We start from the raw sequence: 21,487 nt of genomic DNA on the forward strand, positions 1-21,487 counted from the left end.
GACTCGCTCATCCTCTCCGTAGTGGCTTTCAGCCTGGGCAGCCGGCAGGACAAGCTGCTGCCTGAGGACTTTGAGGTGGAATAGTAAGGTACCAGAGTGAGGGGAGGGTGGAAAACAGTGGAATGGGAGAGGAAGACACAGGCTGGATGAGGATATTTAGCTGGAGAGGAGAAAAAGATACGAGAGGAAGGAAAGGGTGGACTCCATGGAGATAGCAAGAGTACGGTTAGAGTTTTCAGAGGGTTAACTGCTTTTCTTGAAACCATAAGGCTAAGGTGTTGATTTACAGAGCTCTGAATAAACAAACAAAATCTTTAGCCAATCTAGTGGGATATCTGGGTGGTAATATTGTTTGGTCACCTGCTTTAGTCAGGACCGAAATATTTCACCAAATATTGATTGGATTGAAAAGAAAACTTTGTACATTCATGGTGCCCAGAGGATGAATCCTCCAGACTTTACGTCAAGCACCACCAGCAGTGCAAAGTTTTCACTTGACAATGAAACATCTCAACATCTATTGCATTTTGTACCATGATCCATGTTTCCTAAATGATGTATTTGAATTACCAAGATGATCCTTTGACTTAATCTCTAACGTCACCATGAGGTTGACATTTTTGCTAACATGCCAATTAACTAAGAGTAAAGATCCTGATGCTTGCATTATCTTTGTGAGCATGACTGCAGACTCTCAGTCCTGACCCCAGAATTACTGACATAATGAAAGCTCTGTCAATACCTGAACCTCTCTTTTCAGTAATATTTTCCTCTCGATTACAGAGAACACCTAGGCCCCCTGAGGACAGCAGAGGAAAGAGATGGCTGAGACTTGACAAGGAGTACCACCGACCAGAGGGATTCAAATGTATTCGGAGGCTCCACGATCGTTAATTACAACCTAAAAATAAGTTACAACAAGTTCATCTCATCCTTGAAATTGTGACAGCTTATTAACACCGTCCACCTCAGGCTTTACAGTCTTAAATTAACTATTTGCTACTGTAGTTTGGACAAATACAAGTGAAGGAACTTTTTGTGGATTTTTTTTAAATTCAAAATGACCAATATAGAGCAGCTCCTTTTTAGGTTGGTGAGACAACTGTCACGAATGTTAAATAGATGGCATTAAACATGTAAAATCATCATGTTTATTGCAGTGTCGGGCAGTATTGGAGTATTTGGAGTTATTGTTTGTGGATATGCTCATAGCAGTCTATCAATCAAACTAATCTTGGATCATGGATGTTAGTGAAAATAAAGTCTTTCTATTAAACAACTGCTGTATCTGCCTTCTAATGTCCTAATTATGTATAATAAATGAATGCAGTGATGATTCATCAGGTAAATACAACCTAGTTAGATTTTGAAAAATGTTTATTCTTATTACCTACAGAAAAATGAAATGAACAATCAAATTAAGAGGGCAGACTTTGTAGAAAAACAAGCAAAATGGTTCTGAAGGGATTCAAAGCATTGTAGCATTTGTTTTTAGTACAATCAGTTATTTTCAAATCAAACATCTCCATGTGCAGTGCACTCGAAACGAAGCATTCATTTTCATACATCTTGAATTCAGCTGAACAATCGTCGAGGCATTTCCAAAAAGTATAAAAACAAAATGCTCAAACCTTTCAGCTCGCGCCTCTAAATCTGCACTGCTGACAGTCTCATCTAGAAACCGTACAAAGACAAAGAGACTAAAGGCCGACTCTTTGGTACACTGTACTGTACTCTGGATGTGGATTCACATATAGTTTGATTTGACCTAATGTGAGAAATGATACACAAAGTGATCCAGGTATGAAACACAATTTTCACAATATATTGTACCAAGTGCTTTTTTTTTTAAGACAACATAAGATGATGCTGAAATGAACACCACCTAACAACACTTGAAAAAATCTGAGATCACACATTTTCCTGAAAAATACAGTTTGATTTCAAGATGAGTCTCTTTCCTGACATGGGGCACAATTTTTAAAATGTATATGAAATGTATGTTTCTGATCATGTAGTCCCGCCTGTATACAAATGTACAAAAGGTTTTAGGTTAAAGCTAACAGTGCTAAGAACGTTATTAGTCTCTCACCATGCCTGTTAGCATTATGCAGTGATTAATTCTGAGCACTTTGCACACATTTGACAGCCAAAGGCATAAAAGCTGGCACAGCTAATATGATGACCGACAGACAGATTTGGCTTATTAAATTCAGTATGTGGCTTTGATGGCAATCTTTGTGTCCATTTAACGTCCTGCTGCCCTTCTGCATCTGTAGACAAGTGCAGCTTCATTTTAAATCCAACAGAGTCCATTATCTAGAGCTAAAAATACAGATAAGAGTGTGCTGTAGAGAAAGAGTTGGAGTCAGAAAAAAGAAGAGAAAGGTCATTAAGTCCTATGCAGCCAGTAAAAAAAAAAGAGAAAAGAAAAAAGTCATAAATACAGGGAGAAGACCAAGAGTTCCTTCTATCACCAGTGTAATCCAAATCAGGACAAAGACTCAGCAGCACTTTCTCTTTTTCTTGTGTTTATGGAAGTGTGTGTGTGGGTAGCCTCTGAGAGCCATGACAGGTGGATGCAGCCACGATGCAGTCACAGGGTATTGCAGACATGAATGTGTTTGTTAGCCCAGGATCTTCAAACCTAATTTTTACTTTCACAATATGGGAGGGTGGAGGTGTGTCAAATGGTGTCTAGGTTGTGAGCCATGGATGGGAGAGGCACTGGGCTGCCGTGGCCCTCCTTTCAGGCACCAGGTCCAGCATTGGCAGCAGGAAGCTGCTGAACGTGTGCGCCTCGTCTTTGGACCACTCGTACTTTTCTACCAACACGTCAAATAAAGCCCACGGCTTCAGCTTGGTGATGTGACGCAGGTCACCTGGGAGGAAATATCACATTGAAATAGTTACAGTGCATATTAGCATAATATAGGTATTCTATAGTCTGTGAAACTATGGTTATATACAGATATTATGTAGGTGTTTTTGGCTGGTATAGATCCAATGCAGCACCTCTATGAACTGGAAATAGCAGCACTAAACCTAATTTGCAGGTTCTGTCCTCAAACGGAGCAGATGGCTGTTCCCTTGAGCCATCAGGTGCTCAGTCTGAAATAGTAACTTCTGCACCAAATACCTGAGCATATTTTGAGACATGAACTGGATTTAGCTACAGCAGACAGCTGGCGGCAGGGCGGGTGTGTTTACCTTTCTTGGTAAAAAACTCCTTGGAGTATTTGCCCGCCAAGATCAGCTTCCGAGGAACTTTACCCAGCAGCTCGATGATCAGCGCTATGTGATCTATAGCGAGGTGGAGAAACACACAAACACAAACAGAACCATTTCAGTGAATAGACTATGCACTATAAAGTCTATAACGTTCCATATCTTGGAACAATCCCCTCATTAAAACATGATGTTTTGAGGCAGATGTCTCATGGGAGGAAGATACTAACCTTCATCTCTGGAGTAGTCTTCTCCAGAGTGCGGTTCAAACAGATAATCTCCAGTGGCAAGCTCGAATGCCTGATTTAAAAAAAAAAAAAAAAAAAAAAAAGGTAGATTGATGGGATTAATAATTAGTATGGTCAGTGAGGTCAATACCATGTTAAGCATGTGAGACTACATCACTCTCATCACAAGAGGGACAGAGAGTGCACACATCCAGGGAAAAATATTCAGGTGCAAGACAAAAAATATGAAGGAGAAATACATGCACACACACACTGATGTGCACAAAATAAAATTGTTTTATTCTCATGATCTCACAGCAAACACAATCTTTTTATGGTTTGGATTCGCTTCAAGAGTGAACAACCTTATCCTGTCGTTCATCAATGATGGCTTATCTTACGTCACACGTGGGTGTGAGTGTGTCAGGTTAGACTGTCTTTTAAGATTTACAGCTCCTGATGTGTTTTTTTAACCACTAGTGTTGTTGTAAAGCAACGTTTCTAATGTCATGGTTCACAGATTTTCTCTATCTCCTCGTCCTAATATCCTATGGGCACATGCATACTGACATAGTGGGAGATCATATTCTGTAAAAAGTAGTAGAGAGTCAATATGAGAAGAGAACTAGAAGTCTGGAAAGAAAAACAAATGAAAACGCATTTGAAATGTTTGTAACAGTGCTTGTGTGTTGTACCATGCAGGCTGTGCTCCAGATGTCAGCTGGTGTACTGTAGCCAGCTCCTGTCAGCACCTCAAGAGAACGATACTGCCGCGTCTGGATGTCATCTGTGAAATGTTTGTGCTGCAAGAAGAAGAGAAGAGAGGGAAAGAGGCCAGATAGAGCAGATTAAAGCACAGGTAAGCGTCACAGCACATAAATCTTTCATGGTCCCACTAATAAATCAAGTTCTTCATTATAAAATTCTAATAAAATAAGTGCTAAGATAAATTTGCACTCACCACCCAGCAGGCGTTGCCCAAGTCAGCAATCTTAACCTGCAGCTTGTCAGCATTAATGGGCTCCAGGGGGTTTACTAACATATTTCCTGATGCTCCTGTTAAAGAGGGACGAAGAGAATGAGGAAGAGGGGGAAGAAGGATCAGAGAAATATTTACACAAAAGGAGGATAAACCAGAAAATCTAAGCTGACATTTTGGATTTTTCCTAACCATTCTGGTCGTCTTCTTCATCCTCTCCTCTTTTGGTCTCCCCTCGAGTGTCCATCTCCTCCCCCTTCTTCTCCTCCTCGTCTCCCTCCTTTAGCTCCACAGTGACAGAGTCTGGGCCGAGAGAGGCAGGGAGCTGCTGCAGGTCGGTGTCACCGGGCAAACCATTACAGGTCTGGTGCTCTTCTTTGAAACCTAACGTGTCCTCTGTCTCCGCGTTACTTTCTGGTCGGTTTGCATTCAGTTGGTCCTCTTGCTCCTCTGTCGACGGCTTGGTCCCTTGTACCTCTAGGCTGCTCTCGCTCTCCGGTGTGGAGGCGTGGCCGTTGCAGTTCACCTCCATCCTGTTCTCCCCTACTGCAGTATCATCTCTTCGCTCATTTACCTCCGGCATCTGCTGGGGCTGCTCGTCCGGAGTAGAGTCTGGGAAAAGGAGAGTGCAGTTGATTCAACTGTGTAATTCACGCCCTAATGAATGATACTGCTGCCATCTTCTCATCTTTTCTCTACCAATAAAATCAATAAAAACATCTTTGTTATAACCGATGTCCTCCATCACAATCTAGGATCTGGCTGGTCATTCACCTGTGATAGTATGGCTAGCAATGTCTTGCAGTGTGGCAGACATAGAGAGGGTGGCTAAGGAAGTCGTATCTTCAGTGGTCTCTGTTGTTGTCGTCGTCTCTTCGTCATCCTCCTCCTCTCCTCCTTCAGGTGTTGCGCCTCCCTCCATCTCCTGGATCCTCTTCTCCAGCAGCTCTGCCTGCTTCTTTTGCTTCTTCTTCATCTTCTTCTTTTTATTCTTTGACATCTTGGCCATCTTTAGAAAGAGAATAAAGAAAAAAATTATATTCTGACTGGACTCTAAATGTATTTTGTCCTCACATCACTTGATCTGGATAAAAAACTAAACAAAAAAAAACTCAACTTACAGGTTTGGGTGCTGGGGCTGTACTCACTGTAGGAAACAGGAAATATCAAGAGGAATGCATTAGTGAACGACATGTGTGACATTTCCCTCGCCTCTTTATAATCAGCATTCTGTTCGGGTGGCTGCGTTGATTCACACCAAGCTGTACTAATAGACAGAGGCTACGGCGGCACTCGACTCAGTGGGAGTCACACACTCCTCTGAGCAAGCTGGTAATTTCCATAACCAATCCAGTGGTGACTCATACTGATACATGGCTAAGTGTTCCTCTTTTATTAGAAACCTCTGCATGCTTTCAAGTCAAAACCATCAAGTTCAACACTTAAATCACATAAACACACAGAGAAGCTGAAAAATCTGTGTATTACTGCCGGTTTGTGCCTCTTGACAATACAATCTTAAAACCAAGTTCAATTATCATTAAGTGATCAAATTAACTGTAAGTAGTTATATTAATGGCAGAATTTCAGGACAACAGCACATTTATGTTGTGAACCACTAAATAAATAGCATGTCAGCTGAACACTGAAAGGTACTGGACCTGTAAACGTCACTGCTGTCATCAACATGCCAATCAAACTACATAAAAGCTGCTTAATGGAGTGCTGAGGAAAAGAAAGGCTGTGACCTGCAGAACCCGAAGGAGGCGCGGCGCCAGACTTCTGCCACTGCGTAGCTTCGGCAGCCATTTTCTTGATGTAGGACTCGTTGACAGTCAGCAGGATGTTCTCTGGTTTGATGTCTGTGTGGATGATCTTACACTTGGTGTGGAGGTAGTCTAAACCCTGCAGAACCTGCGCAGTGCAGAGAAGTATCAAAATAAAGGCTGTTCTGTGTTTAAGATAACTAACTGCAGTCAAACCAAAAATCTGAAAGGATCATTTCCCTGTTAAAAATCATAATAAGAGAGATTTTAAAGGCTACAGTGTAGTCAAACGTGTAGTCATACAGTACCTGTCGTATAATGCTTTTAACACAGGGTAGGGGCAGGCCTTGATAATTCGATTTGATGATCCACTTCAGTAGGTGATATCCTAGCACCTCAAATACCATGCACACATCTGAAGAAATACAAGGTCAAGGGCTAACAGAACATGACATTTTCTCAATCTATAGTGAACCTAAGCCAATAAAATGTATTATGTAGGCAAATGAATACACATTTACCTCATCAAAAGCCAAATCCGTTCTATTTTCTGTGGGACAGCTGATTTGAATCAGCACAACACCGGCATCTCAGAAGTAAAACTACATTTCCCACCAACCACCTGGAACACGAAATACAACGTGTGTTCTGCCTTTATAATTTCCAGGCATACAGGGTTTTCAATGACTGTGGACTTTTCAGCACATGTCACAAAAGTTGACTGAATTTTCCAGAAGACGTCCGGGCATATTGCCTGAACACACAGCTGTAGACTGGATGGCGTGGGACAGCCAGTGCCACAAAGCACAAAGCCAGCCGAACGTCACACGAACATCTGTGAACCACAAATAGCAGTGTGCAGAGTGTGAATCTGGGGGTGTGATGAAACGACTGGCACTCAAATTCTATCTTGTCACCGCTGCTTGAATTCAAACTACAAATCTGGCTGAGCTACATTAATCTTTAAAAGTAGACACGTGTGACCTTCAAGCACCAAGACAAGGGTGATTTAAATTAATGTCTAGCGTGAAGTGACGCAGTTTGAGCTTTTGTTGTTCAACACTAAACGTAGCTATTTGGCCTGGAAAGATTGTAATCAGTACGTCCTAGCCATCGCAATGAGACAGCAACAGTAGGGAAGAGAAAATGGAAGAATGCCAAGCATTTAAGATGCTGTTGTTTCACTGTTTCCTTCCTTCACACTGGAAAGCAGATGTTAATGATGGCACAGTCAGAAAACTGGCCAGTAATGCACTACATACAAGAACACATGAACTGTTGCTTCTTAACAAGAAGCTTCAGCAGAGGATACGAGTTCCATTCATGCCGGAAATTTTGAAGTCGTCTAGAAGCTGAACCACTTTCTCTCTGCTGGGGTCGCTGGGATCTGTGTTTCTCACCTGAAACACACACACACACACACACACACACACACACACACAGACACAGACACAGACACAGACACACACACACTGTGAGCACTGACATAACAGGACTATGAGTCAGTGTTAGAATATTTATGTGTTGACTGTTTGACTTACAGATTTGAGCAGCTTGATCTCATCCAGAGCTGTCTCGGTGTAATGTTCAGCACTTTTTACAACCTTCATGGCCACAAAGCGCTTCTCCCTGAAGCACACACACACACACAAAATCAGTAATTTAACTAATCACAAGCATACAAACCTGTTTTTATGTATGTATGTATCAAAGTCCATAATACTCATAAGAATTTCCCCAGTGCGGGATCATTAAAGTCTTAAAATCTTATGTGCTGATCAGGTTTATAGATTTCTAAAGCTTATAATCTATGAACATTACATATACAGGCAGCAACATAGCTGACATGCCCGGCCTTTACTGTGTACCATTATATCTATATGCATGCAGTGGACACAGCACTCATTGGCTACTGTTATTAGAGATCCAGACACTATTTTAGAACCTTCTTTCTTGGAAGTAGCAGCAGCTGTGGCTTCGTGAAAACCATGCTGATGATTTATGGCCTCTGCTAATCTGTATGTCACCATCTAAATGTCACATATTCAAGTTTAGGAGCAAAACTTACTGGATGTCCCAGGCCAACCACACAGTGGAGAAGTGCCCCCAGCCCAGCTTACGGATCACGTGGTATCGCCCGTTGAACAGATCTCCGATCTTCACATGGTGATATCCACCTGACCAGAGAAAGATGCAGGTACGCTTAAAAGATGTCTGATTGTGTTTTAAATTTGTGTGTGTGGACGTGTGTATATTTACAAATAAATATGCACATTTAGTTCTGCTCCAAATTAAATATTAAATAATGTTTTATCCAATGCGTTATGAGCCCTACCCCTGCAGTAGTCATTGGGGTCCTCCTGCTCGTCGTCATCAGAGCCCAGGATCTCCTCGTCCTGCTCTGGGAGTGGAGAGTCTGCCTGGCCCGGCTGAGAGCCGCCTCCACGACCATGAGGCTCTGGTCTGAGCGAGGAAAAGAAACAGATACAGAGATAAGAGATGGTAAGGGACAAATTAAAATGAAAAGACAAGACAGGAGTGTAAGAGACAGGGAGGAAGGAAACGCAAAATATATTGAGTTTAGGTTTTTCATACGATTTTCAGACGCAAAGGCATTTTATCAAAAAGTTTACAGTGTAGTTTCATACAGAGAAACTCATATTTGCTATAGTGGATAAGGACATATTCTTATTTCACCAAATGTACAAGTAAGCAAAGAGCAGGAGCCAGTTTAATATATCCGTAAGGACAGAAGAGTCATGTAAGCACAAAGGGATGAAAGAAAGCAGCAAGAAATCAAGAGGAGGCAGTTTAAGACGCACACCTTGACATAACACTGACATTATGCACTGCAGGTTTATTCACATGCAAACTCAGAAATCCAGGTACAGAGACAATGTTCGCCTGTGAAGGTCACAGAAACACTGCAGTACAAAAGTGGATCAGACCACCTAAGTGTCCTGGTTAGGAGTGCTGCTGCAGAGGAGGACATTTTCTTCTCATAAATCGTTTCTTGCGTGTCCTCCTCTCCTAATTTAAGATTTCAGTCATGTCAGCTGTTAAGAAAAAAAAAAAGCAGCTTACACTAAAAGATAATGTCGACTCAGTGACAGAACACTTTCCTTTTGACAACTTTCTCTGATTGGAATAAGGGAGAATTTAAGGTCTGTAACACTTCAGAACTGCCTATAAAACCTGAGGGGGTTTAAACTCAACTTTAACTGGAGTGTTATTCAACATGATTTACTCTTAGTACTTCCATTTGAGACACACATACTGTATATATCCCGGGGACTGTATTTGGATTCAATTAAAAGTAGCATGGATGAATAAGATAGTATCAAGAGAAGTGAGCAGACTTAAAATTTGAAAGCTCAGGAATCTGTGCCGTCAATCAGCCACACAATAAGCACCAACAGCTGGGTAGGAAGAAGAGAAAGAGAAGTTATGTGTGATTTACTTCTCTTCAAGCCTGCCTGAGGCTGGAGCGTCACCACAAAACCAAACAGCATTAAACTCTTTCAACCAAGACCTAATATCATTAAACATTCATTGTATTTTTGAATTGCTGATGGTAATTCTACAATGCTTAAGTGGGCATGCTGCGTGGTGTGAAACTAAACATGGTGGAATAAATTATTCACACCAATCCTCCAGTTGTTCATATGGAATAGCTTGTGTAACAGAGACCATGTTTGTTTGCATTCAAGACTCAAACAAGTAAAACAAGAGGCCCCCTACTATTAACAGTCAAACTATTGACGATTGTGACTGTGACCTGTGAAGTAAACAACGTGCTTCTGGTCCGTTATACCGACTATAGTCTTGGTGCTGTCCATGGTGCTGAAGGAAGTCTGTACTGTCTCAGTGAATCCAAACCACAGAGTAACAAACACATCATATAATACCAACAAACAACTTTTACACCCTTCAACCAAACTTATCGCCCGCAGGCCAATGAGTCCAGAAAGAAAAACACAGTAATGCATCTAGGTGCATTATTCCCAAAGAACACTGGTGTTGACAGATGTTCATCATACAGTAAAAAAATAAAAAATAATGCATGTATGTAACAAAAATGTAACTCTTTTTGTAACCTTCAGCACTAGATATTGTTAAAAACACTGGTGTGTCAACTTGTATTGGCACTATTACTAAAAATATACTTTCTGCAATATCTTGAAGTGCTTTTTGTAAAAATGTCTTTTTATCTCTCAACAAAAGAGGCTAAATATCCATTTTCTTGTTGCTTGTTCTATAACTTTGTCTGAAAAAACTAAAGAAAACCTACATAAAATCAGGAAAGATCAAGGAATAAGCAGTCAAGACCTCCGAGCAAACATCCCTGAGTAGACACAGAGCATTATCCCACTATCTTAGATCACAAGTCCTTATAATCCTTCACTGTGTTGCTGCAATGAGATGATCGAACGGCAAAGGGCAAGAAATCCTGTTCTCAGATGGATGTTTGCCTCACAAAAAGCATTATTTTTCTTCACGCTACTTTAAACCACAAACAGACACATGGCAGTCCTGCATACTAAATCTTCGGAGTCGTTTACAAAGCACATCGGTCCTGCGTGCTACACATTTAGACCTAGTGTTAGAGTCAAACAGTAAACACTGGATGGTGCCGAGGAGGATTTGGAGCTAATTAAAGAAAGTCACATATTATGTACTAATCTGTAAGAGGCTCCGAGCAGCTGACTTTGCCACATGTACCCTCTGATGAAAACTGTTTACTGCGTTTACTGTCACTGCTTCTAACTTCTTTTATTTGATCTTAGAGGCATAAAAAAATCATTTTGATTGCTTTGGTTGAGGATACTGTGTTGTGGTCTGCTCATTAGGATTAAGATGCATAGCTAATCAGTTCATTGGCTTAAGCCTGAAGCAGAGGGGGCTGCATCTCAGCAAAAACATGCTTACAAAGCTGTGTCATGCTCGGCTGCCCGCAGAACTCAACTGTTTGTTATCGCTCCCGAGGGAGGGGAAGAAGCAATTAATGATGTTGAACTGAAGTCAGAGGTGGACATTAATTAATAAATTAGAAATGTTGCATTTTGATGCCCATTTTAACATCACATGATAAAAATCTATAAAAATGCAGCCAATGAAACTTAAACTGCAACTTTTGTTGTTGTTTGTATATGTGCCACCTCATAAAGCTGCATCAGATATATATCTATGATAGTCCAAATAACAGCCAATAATATCGACTTGCTGATGTATCTGTCTGGGAAGCATCCTCCTAGGAGAACAGGTTGAGACAGAATAATTATTATTATTCATTCTGTGATTGTGCTTTTCATATTCATCCATCTGCTGAGAGATATTTCAAGAGAAAAGGTGTGCCACATTTTTCATTCTCTCAAAATGTTTCCAACCAAAACAACAAGGCTCAGTTATGTGGAGCAGTATTTAAAGAAGAACGTGACAAAACCGCTTCAGTGTTTTTCGATTTGAGAAATATATTTTATGTTCTCGTTAACTATACCATTACAAACTGCCTTCAGTCTTCATCTTCAGTTAATTCAACACTTGCAACATCATTGTGAGCACACTGTGGCAAAGAAGAAACTACACTAAATTTCTTCATTCATACAGCACACAAAATTTTGTGAAACACGTCCAAGGTCAATCTCCTCTCATTGCTCATCCCTTTGATTCAAAAGTGAAAGACAGTTTGTCATTCACTTTCCTGCTTCCCATGTCTCCAATACTCAAACACAAGCACAACAACACACACGAGCTTTAAGGTCATGGTAAATGTAATAATAGGTAATTTTGTTTATTTAAAAAAAGGTTGTGAAAACGTCATCTTTCCAAATATGAAATTAATATTAAACAAACACTTACTGTATCTTTTCATGTTGTTGGAAACTCTAGAGACAAAGTTTAAGGCTACATTAAGGCTAAAATCTTCACATCACCGAAGAACAAGGTGAGACCACTGATATGTATTACACTGCACATTCTGGTGGCCTGGCTAATGTGAGAGGACGGTGGATATGAAGAGGTTAAATACTTTGTATTGAATAAAACAAAACGTTTAGTTTTTATTTGACTATTATATTGATGAAGAGAAAAACATTATTGGACAGAATTCATTACAAATATTAGGGATTAAGTTACCGACACATGGACCTTCAATCCCAGGGCAAGGACTGGATCTAAATATAGCTGCCAAAATTAACACTAACTGTTCAAACCGTAGAAAGCAGAAAAAGAGATGGAGGGACACATTTAATGCCAAAACACCACAGACCATCGTGACCACCAAGTTTTTTTTTTCACTGCGGTACACGGACAGTTCAATGCCCTCTGATCGGAAGACAAGATGAACAGAAAGCAGGATACTTCAAGGACTTCTGCAACGCTCCAAAACACTTAGAGGTTTCTCAAGGCAACCTCTAACTGTCTAAGACTGTCACGCCTGCCCACACACACACAAACACAAACACACACACAACTCTTACCTGCTAGATGCACGGATGCCCATGGGACGTGACGGAGGTAAGAAGACCGTAGAGAGTGCAGGTGTTAAAAAAAACTAACTCTCACTCCATCCGCCAGGACAAAAAAAAGTGATTAGAAGACCAAAAGAGTGAAAGCGTGAGGGGTGGAGAGTGAAAAGTAGCGTGGAGGAGTAAGAGAGAGTGCTGATAACTGAAAAGCAGAGATTATAGAGGGTGCGGGTGGCAAACAGAAGAAGGGAAAAGATGATGACAAGGAGCAGAGTGCAGGGAAGGAAGCTGAGAACTGTAGAGGCTCTGCTGGAGGCTGAGTCCTGGAGCACACGCTGCACACTCGCTGACTCTCTCTCGCCCACTTTTTCTATCACACACACGCTCTCTCACTCTGTCTGACCGAGAACTCTCCTTGGCTGTCGTCAGCCTCTGGCCCAGCCCCCTTCACTGACAGCTGGGAGATGATTGGGTGATGCAGCCCAGCACTGCATTGCAGGTGAGGGACGACATCAGTATCCCCCCTTCCTCCTCCTCATCTGACCAAAACAACAACTACTGCTCTCCCCCCACCTCTGTCTCTCCATCATCATCACCTCCATCTCATACACCAGCAATGTTTCATTTTTTTTTCTCCTTTCTTTGCACTGAAACAGCAAAGCTGCTCAGACTGTTTGTTGTATACCCATTTTGGCCCAGCCTCTGCAGGGTTTGCTCTGCTAGGTGGCCCATGGGATGTTTCTGCATCACAATCTTTGGTGAATGGGAAGAATAAAAAATCTGACGAGAAAAACAAGGCTACAGTTGTTGTTTTTATTTTTCAGTGTACATCTCTGCCTGCACACTGGAGAAGCTTCAGAGGACAACCTCCCACCACCGGAGGCATGCAGCCAAAATGTTTGACCGCCCTCTCAACTGAATCACTGTCATGGCTTCATTTATTTACAGATATATTTTTAAAAAATGAATTGGTGAGCATTGCATGTGATCTCCTGTCTTGCTTCAGTCATGTAACATTCACTGATTACTTTCCGTTTTTGGTTTGATAAATGATGAGCCGTGCTCTACATGATCGTGACAAACCAAAGAGAGCAAATTTAATAGACGAATAAATTAATAAATCAACATAATACAGTTATTTATACGCAGATGTCACTTCTGGACCTTCTGCAGATAAGTAGCACCTGTGTACCAAGTGACCAGGTGCAGACATGCTCTGCTGCTCTGTAGGAATTACAGGATTTGGTCAATTCAATGCATTGTCCACATTTATGCACAAGAATAAGACAAGCAGCATTTTTTCTGCAGAATTACCCAAAACCAGCTTGTATAAACTATCTACACTCCACCCAAGAACATATGCATTTAAAGTTGTGTGTGCACACAAGAGCTGCATGCACCAATACTATGTAACAGCAACAGATGATGTCCTCCAGGACCTCCAGAGGTGAATTTTGTGGATCTTCTTCAACACATTACTTGCTTTGACACAACATGTAAAACGTGTTACCTGTTAGACTAATAAACATCAGTAACAACTGCGTTCAGTTTAGATGGGCTAGTTTCAGGGTCCTGTTATAGTGCATGCTGTCTTGCTGGAATGACTTGACACTTCTCTCTCTCTCTCTCTCTCTCTCCCTCACCCACAATTGCAAAAACAATTGTAGAATTGAACAAAGCCATTTAGTCACACATGTGATACATGTTAAGAGGAATCAAATGTTTGATGTTAAAAAAAAACTTTTGTAGGAGTTGCTAATGGATTGAAATCATTTTTTAATTATTTCCCAAATAGAAATTGTATTCTGAAAATAAAAACTGAAATTCAGTATTTGAGTTTCTTCACAGGAAGACAATCTAGAGTCTAAACACTGGAAATAAAAGAGGATCTGAATGTTCTCTTCTGATGAAGGACTGCAGAGATTTCATTGTTAATTTAGAAGAACAAGTGCACAGAGACCTTCAGTCTGTCTTTGAGAGATGAACACTGGACAAAGTAATACAATGTTCGCTGACACTGTTGAAAATAAGTTAGTGAAAGCGGTAGCTATTATATGTCCATGTCACATCTGTGCAACTGTGGCCTCACAACAGTAGTCACGCTGCCAAACTTTGAAACAGTTCCTACTTTAACAGACACGTCTGAAAACTATTTTTATAAGTTGATGCAGGAACTGTCTTGCACACAACAAGCCTAATAAATGGTGATAATAAACAGTTTAACTGCAGCCTGAGGCACATTTCCCTACAGTGTACTGCTGAAATCTAATACAGAACCACAAGCACTTGACATCTCCATCACTCCTGTCTGCACATCTGACATGACAGAGTGTGGCAGTGTCTCATGGTTTCTCCTGGCTGTATCGTTTCCACCCATCCAGCCCTATCACGTCTCTATAGCAAAATAAACAAGGGCACGGAGGAAGGAAGGAGCTCATGGGGATGGAGTGTGGCCAAAAAGTTTACATCCTCCTCCTCCTCCCTCCCTCCGGATAAAATCGATGACAAGTGCATTGGGCTGGGCAGCAGAATGAAACAGCAGCACTAGGTAGCTGTACTGAGGGTGCAATGCACACAAAGTGTATGCTGCAGCACTTTCACCCCAACACCTGCTGAATACTTTCACCTGTTATGCAAGGTGTTACTGTCACTAACATAAAAAATAAGCTGCATGTTAGTTTCCATATGCAGTGCTATGTGGGTTAATTCTGAAGAATCTAAATAGACATGTGCTTCATGTTAGGAGCACTGGTTGATATATAAACTGACATCCAAGGAGAGATTACTACTACATCTTTGTATATACACTACACCTGTTAAAAAACTGCAGGTTTTCTTTCTAATCCACCTTCATAAAAACTGTAAAACCAACAACATCATCTTCATCCCCTGAAGTGACTCCTTCACAATCAACATGCATAACAACATTTAGATATTTTTGCCATTTGTTGGGATGGGAAAGGAAGGATAGTGTTTAACCTGCGGGGTGAGGACAGACAGCAAGAGAGAGAAACAGAGGGACACAGATCTGTAGTGGGCTGCGGATGATAACAGATTTGACGGGTTATGTAATGAACTGCAGCCATGGCTGGGAGAGAGGAGAGAGAGATAAGAAAGCAAAACACAACAGAGAGCCACTGTGCTGGTAAATACTCTGCAATGCTGACTATTCCTGTTGAGTCTCCCGAGTGCACATGTAGTGCTAAAATTACATCTGAGGCATGGAAAAAGTGAGAGAAACAAGTGGCCTCATGTCTGAAGGGGTGCCAAAAACACAACAGATATTGTAATGCAGAGATACAGTGAAACAAATCGCAGAAATCCACCAGGGACATCATCACTCCTGTTCTGCTTGCTTACACACTAAACAAAACCAATGAAGCAGGTAGTCAGGTACCTCTTAGGGCATCAACAGTCAGCATCTGCTCCTTAATAAAAAATAGATCATTTCATCAATAAGTCAGCCCAACTCTGTAAATTGGCATTTGGCGCACGCACACCCCAAAACACTACTACTCTGAAAAACTCCCATAAGAGACAACAAGCAGTTCCGTCATGAGACAGGTCTGACTCCTCCTTCACCCTTTGCCTCCTATCTAACATACAAACATGAGACTTCTTGCACTACTCACTTGCATGTGAGACCGCTGGCAAGCTTCACCACAGCTGTGTTGATGGAGAAGATCCAGTCCAGGAGCCACATGACCCAAAGGAGACTTAGGCTGAGGCTGTGTCACACACCTGTCTGTACTGAACTAAATTTGGGCACTCAGACCAGGTCTGCTCTCCTCTTCCCTGGCTCTAACTGAACAGTAGCTGCTGAGTCCTCTCAGCATAGCAGCCACAACAGAGCGACTGACACGAGAGAGTGGGAGGGAAGGAGCCTGATGGGTGCAAGGGCAAGACAGGGAGGAAGGGAGAGAGGGGGGAGTTGATTTATGCTTGGATGCTCACCATTTGCTTGATGATTATGGACAGAAAATATGTATTTTCTGTCAGCAGTTTATGATGACAGGCTGTGAAAACTGCCGCTCTGCGCTGACCTCAGAATAAACTTTAAATTACTTTACCACAACAAGTAGAAGAAACTGTAGCTCTGTAACAGCTGGAGAGATTAGCTTTACAGCTGTGGGGTTTAATGCGGGCTGTGATGAGGCTGCTGTGACAAAAAAAACCAACTAGAGTAAGTCTCAAGACCATCGTACAACGTGGTAATAGTCATCACTTACTTTGAAAAATCTGGCACAGGAAATAATCACTTACATGACTCATGAACGTAAATATAACATTTTATTATTTTGCATGCTTTTCCACCACGAGTGGATGCCCTCAATGAAGTGACTAACTGCAGTGCATTCAGAAAGTATTCAGACCCCTTCACTTTTTACATTTTGTTGCCAACCATGATGGCTGGTATCGCTTTCACCTTGGGGTACTGTGTGTGAGTCATGGCAAAATGTGCTCTGGGAGACACCCACTACAGCGGGAACTACCTCCGAGGTGATTTTCCGTGCTTTGGCAGGTCTGTCTGAACAGATTCACAACTGTGTAAGATGCAGACACAAAGCTTGTAGTCCAACCCATAAGTACTGAATACTCATGTAGTAATGTAGTAATAACTACTGAGTGAGTACTCACGGGTCCAAACGTCAACATGCTGACGGGCGTTGCGGCTGGTGTGATCACATTTTAAAATGACAGGTTTCAAGTTTAAGAAGAATTCCTGGTTGTTCCAGTTCCGACGTTTCCCAGTCATAACAAAAGGTCTGAGTATATGTGTGTTCGTACAATTATCAAGACGAAGCCCGCCCCCTTCCGGTGTGTCACATGGGACCTTATTTTGGATAGAATATGCACGGTAATCAACGGTGAGAGACAAATTATTTTTTTAATCCTATTGGACATTAATTACATGTCTGATGTAAATTTTAAAGATACTTTTAAATAAAGTATGTGAAATGAAAATTAAGACAAGTACAACTAAGTAAAGCTTGGGATTGGTCTTGGGAAATATAAAGAGGAGAATGGAGGGCTGTAAATAGGTGATAGTCACGAGGGGGCATAACCAGGGCTCTAAATTAACTTAGTCAGGACAAGTTCTCTGCCGAGATTGAAGCTGAAAAGGAAAAGACCATGATTCTAGAGCAAGAACTGGACAAGATGCACGAGACTACCCAGAAGTATGAAGCCGAAGTCATCACGGCAAGACAGCAGGCCGAGACCCTGCAGTGTGAGCTTGAAACGGAAGTCTCATGCAGTCTCAGAGGGCTTCCGTATGATCCAAAACGTGAGGGCTGAGCAGGAAGCCATCAGTCAACAGATGGCAGAGGAGATCACTGTCCTGCAGCAAAATGCCCTTGAGAGCAAGAAGAGTTTTGCGAGAGAGCTGGACAACCTGAAAACTCAGCTCGGTGTTCAGATCTCACTCAACCTGAAGCTATCCACTGAGCTCATGGCTGAGAGAGGCTCTCCAAAAAAATCACAGACAGTAATGACAACCAACCACCAAAGGAGGCTGAAGCCGCTGAGGACAAGCAGTGCGAGCAGCAGGAGACCATCAGTCCTGCACTGGCCCTCGAATCCCAGAGAGGCGCTCAGGGAAATCTTCCAGACAGGACAGCAGAACGACCTTCTGTCTGGAAGAGAACCCGTCACTTTCTGGGGTTGAGGAAACCAGAGAGGTGGAAGAGGAGGAGGGAGAACTAAAGTAACATCGAGTTCTTCGGGTTTTCTCCAGGTGCTCTGGTTTCCCCTGCGTCCAAGGACGCAAAAAAAACAACAACAAACAAACAAAAAAGTTCAAAGTTCAGGTATTGTTATATTTCATAGTTTTTGTAGTTGCACAGTTCTTGGGCCTTTTTACAGAAACATCCTCTGTCTGTGTCATTCTAATTTAAGATGACATTACAGAAACATAAAATGATCTCAGTGTTTGATAATATCCTAACATAATATAAAAATATAATATTTATTCAAATATTTAATTCTTTCTGCAATTAACTGTTTACGCTAAATTAATTTTTTGTCCTTCAGTCATTGGCAACTGAGAATTCATGGATTCATGCATTTGTTCTTTGAGCTACATTACAACCAGTTCACCCATTAACAATATAAACTGGTTAAAACATGAAATGAATATGTAGAATGTCTCAGAATAGTTGTGGTGTTTTTAAAGTGAGGTTGTAGCTGTACTTATAGCTGCAGTAGAGACGTAGAGCTATGCACTGCTGTGGACAGGGTCAGCAGAAAAATATATTTTTGTCAAGAGAAATGACAATCAGAGGTTGCGTTCCAGTGTCAGCACTGCAAAAAAAACTAACAAAAAAAAAAAACAACTAAATAGAATACGTCAAATATCCCTACCGTGTGCGCCACCTGGACCACATGCAGAATAAATATATAAATAAATAAATAAAAGCTGATGCTCCTAGAAATTACGTTAACTGCTCCGTTTCAGCCGCTCCGCTTCGCTAGTTCATTTGCAACCATAGCAACCAGTGACCAGTAGGGATGTAACGATACACTCAACTCACGACTCGAGTCACGATTTTTTGTTCACGATACGATTTTTTCACGATTTTTTAAAATCAAAATGAGCTACAGACAAATTATGACCAAATAAAATTATTATATTTATTATACTTTTTATTTGTAGGAAAAAAATCTTTTACAGAAAAAAAAAAAAAAAACTTTCTTTACAGAAACTCTCAAACAGTTTGTGTTCTCTTATAAAAAGTACGTAGCATATTTGCACATGTAGAAGCATGTTTAGAAGATAAACACCGGGAAAATGTCACGTAACGCGCTGTGCGGGTTCCCATTCGCCAAGAATCGCGATTCATTTTTTCTGTCAACCGATGCGAGTCGTCACGCATTTGTACCGATTCTTAATCCTGTCATGATGCATCGTTACATCCCTAGTCGAGACGTAACAGCTTGTAACATATTTATTGATTCCATGTTATTATATACCTTAAATTTAAAATCACCCTACCTTTTTTGTTCAAAAGTATCATTTTGAACAGGTGAGAATTGTTCAGGCACCGACTGCTCCAATAATTAACTAATAGTACAGCTCTTCTGTGGCTGCTGCATCACCCTAATGAGTTACTCACTTGAGGTGAGACAATAGTCACCCTAAACAATAAATTGGGCAGATGTACAACATTTAACATCTTGCAGACATCACTAAATTAACTCTACTATGTTTCAATTATACACATTTTGGTTCCATTGACTGGGTTGTAGATTGATTTGATTCAAAATTAATATTGCCATAGCAACCTACTGTACATATTAGAGAAAGGCCACTACTAAATTAATATCTAGACTTTTGTTAAAGGTTATTAATTTAAACTAAAATACATCATGTGCCACCATATATAGATCTGGAAAAAAAATACTTTTTCTTTCATCTTATGTCATAAATGTCCAAATCCACTTTGGAGACCCACTGTGCAATTTGCAAAAACAGCTCCTCTTATGGCAAATTGAACACTCAACTACTTGGCAGCAGCAAACATGCTTTAAGTAAGATTTAACACCTTTACTGTCCATAGTAACCTACTCGAGTACTCATGTCACAGTCCTTCCTGTGCTTATGCAGTCATATAATTTCTTAAATGATAACGGAAAGGGACAGAGATGTGGATGCTGTCATCCAGCAGAATCTCCTTGTCGCATCATAAATAAAGTGGGACACCTCACACTGTGAGCAGCTTCTCATGAGTGACTCTCCTGTTGTGTGTTTACAGACCAAAACACACAACAGGACACGTACCTTTTGCCAGGTTTCCTGGGCTTTGTCCTCTTCTTCCGTGCTTGCATTGCGAGTACTAAAGAAAAAGAAAAAAAAAGTAAAGTAAAAGAGAGAAAACACTTGAATCTGACACAACAACTTACTCTGAACTGAACAGACACTGTGGTGTTGTTCAAAGCTGGTGTGGCTATTCGGTGATTTTAGAGAAAGTACACGGTGTGTCCTGAGCTGCAGGTGCATTAAATAAATAAAACAGAAAAGACTGAGGTTACATGAGCCTCTATAAGTGGCTAACAGGTCACCCAGCTGGAGTAGGAGCTCGGTAAACCGGCCTGGGCGGTGTGTTGCCCCGTAAGAGGGGCATTTTAAGTTAGCTGCTAACAGTAACGTGGTGTTTTCCCACTGCGAATAACTCAGGTTTTAACCACTATGAAGCCGAGCCCTGCTGAACTCATTAACAGCCTTAGACAGGGTGTTGTTTATTTATTTATTTTAGTCTAACCTGGTTAAAAGTTTTTTTTTGTCCACGGTCAGATGCTAGCCTGAAGGCTACAGCTAGCATGCCGTTAACACACATACACACACACAGCGAGAGCGCATGGTCTACTTTTACTTTTCATTAACTGTTCAGTGACTTGTTACAGTCGTTCAAATCACCGCGGAAATTCATTTGGCACAGAAATGTGGCGGAGAGAAAGCGTGTGTGGTTCATGCTCCGTGTGTAAAAGCAGCGTTTAGTTCAGACGTTACCTTTTCTTTCCATGCTGGTAACCAGGCAAGCTGCGTTCAGGGACGGTGGGAAATGTCGCGACTCCAAAGTGCGCGAAAATCAACGACGGAGTCGAGCTGTATGAGCTGTAGGGGGCGGAGTGTGTGAAAAGCGTCAACAACTAATGATTTTATAATGTGGATTTTTAAGATATGTTTCCTGTGTGGATTAAAAAATTTACCACATCAATGTAAACAGTTCGCATATGTGCAAAATGTTGCAAAAAATCTGACACATTTATGTCCTTAAAGGGGATCCAGAGACTGGCTTTAGGTTTACCTGTCCAGACCCT

The 21,487-nt window shown here is 41.2% G+C and overlaps 2 protein-coding genes across 8 annotated transcripts in view; one reads left to right on the forward strand and one right to left on the reverse strand.

Annotated features, from left to right (window-relative positions):
• The window catches only part of lhfpl5a (LHFPL tetraspan subfamily member 5a), an 8,229-nt gene extending 5,641 nt beyond the window's left edge, over positions 1-2,588 (forward strand). For 3 of the 4 annotated variants that reach the window (XM_027279516.1, XM_027279517.1, XM_027279514.1), the window contains one exon: positions 784-2,588. The gene's annotated coding sequence lies outside the window, so the exon portion shown is untranslated. Of the gene's footprint in view, positions 1-2; positions 89-783 lie in introns of those variants that run through there. The other variant, XR_003462474.1, reaches the window with a different exon arrangement.
• On the reverse strand, positions 1,360-21,283 carry srpk1b (SRSF protein kinase 1b). Of its 4 annotated transcripts, none has more exons than XM_019269204.2 (16): positions 21,177-21,283; positions 20,448-20,502; positions 8,536-8,663; positions 8,269-8,377; positions 7,742-7,829; positions 7,513-7,600; positions 6,509-6,615; positions 6,183-6,348; positions 5,556-5,581; positions 5,209-5,443; positions 4,627-5,046; positions 4,417-4,511; positions 4,151-4,258; positions 3,459-3,528; positions 3,211-3,303; positions 1,360-2,882 (listed from the first exon to the last, which is right to left on the reverse strand). In XM_019269204.2, the coding sequence occupies exons 1-16, from the start codon at positions 21,187-21,189 to the stop codon at positions 2,698-2,700; spliced, it is 1,986 nt and encodes a 661-aa protein (XP_019124749.1). In that variant the 5' UTR covers positions 21,190-21,283; the 3' UTR covers positions 1,360-2,697. The 4 variants fall into 4 exon arrangements, with proteins under 4 accessions (XP_019124749.1, XP_027135314.1, XP_019124748.1 ...); XM_027279513.1 differs by lacking the exon at positions 21,177-21,283 and adding an exon at positions 20,929-21,118; XM_019269203.2 differs by lacking the exons at positions 20,448-20,502; positions 21,177-21,283 and adding an exon at positions 16,300-16,437.
• Positions 21,284-21,487: the final 204 nt, after the last annotated feature.

The sequence above is a fragment of the Larimichthys crocea genome, chromosome VI (assembly GCF_000972845.2).
Source record: "Larimichthys crocea isolate SSNF chromosome VI, L_crocea_2.0, whole genome shotgun sequence".
NCBI classification, from domain to species: Eukaryota; Metazoa; Chordata; class Actinopteri; family Sciaenidae; genus Larimichthys; species Larimichthys crocea.

What these genes read in the sequence shown, in the direction of transcription:
- srpk1b (XM_019269203.2), bottom strand. Translation starts at nt 16,370, where the DNA reads ATGTGGCTCCTGGACTGGATCTTCTCCATCAACACAGCTGTGGTGAAG. An exon ending in TGGGCAACGCCTGCTGGGTG is followed by an intron (nt 4,259 to 4,416) that starts GTGAGTGCAAAT and finishes TTCTTCTTGCAG; the next exon opens with CACAAACATTTCACAGATGA. An exon ending in GGAGTTTTTTACCAAGAAAG is followed by an intron (nt 2,883 to 3,210) that starts GTAAACACACCC and finishes ATTTCCTCCCAG; the next exon opens with GTGACCTGCGTCACATCACC.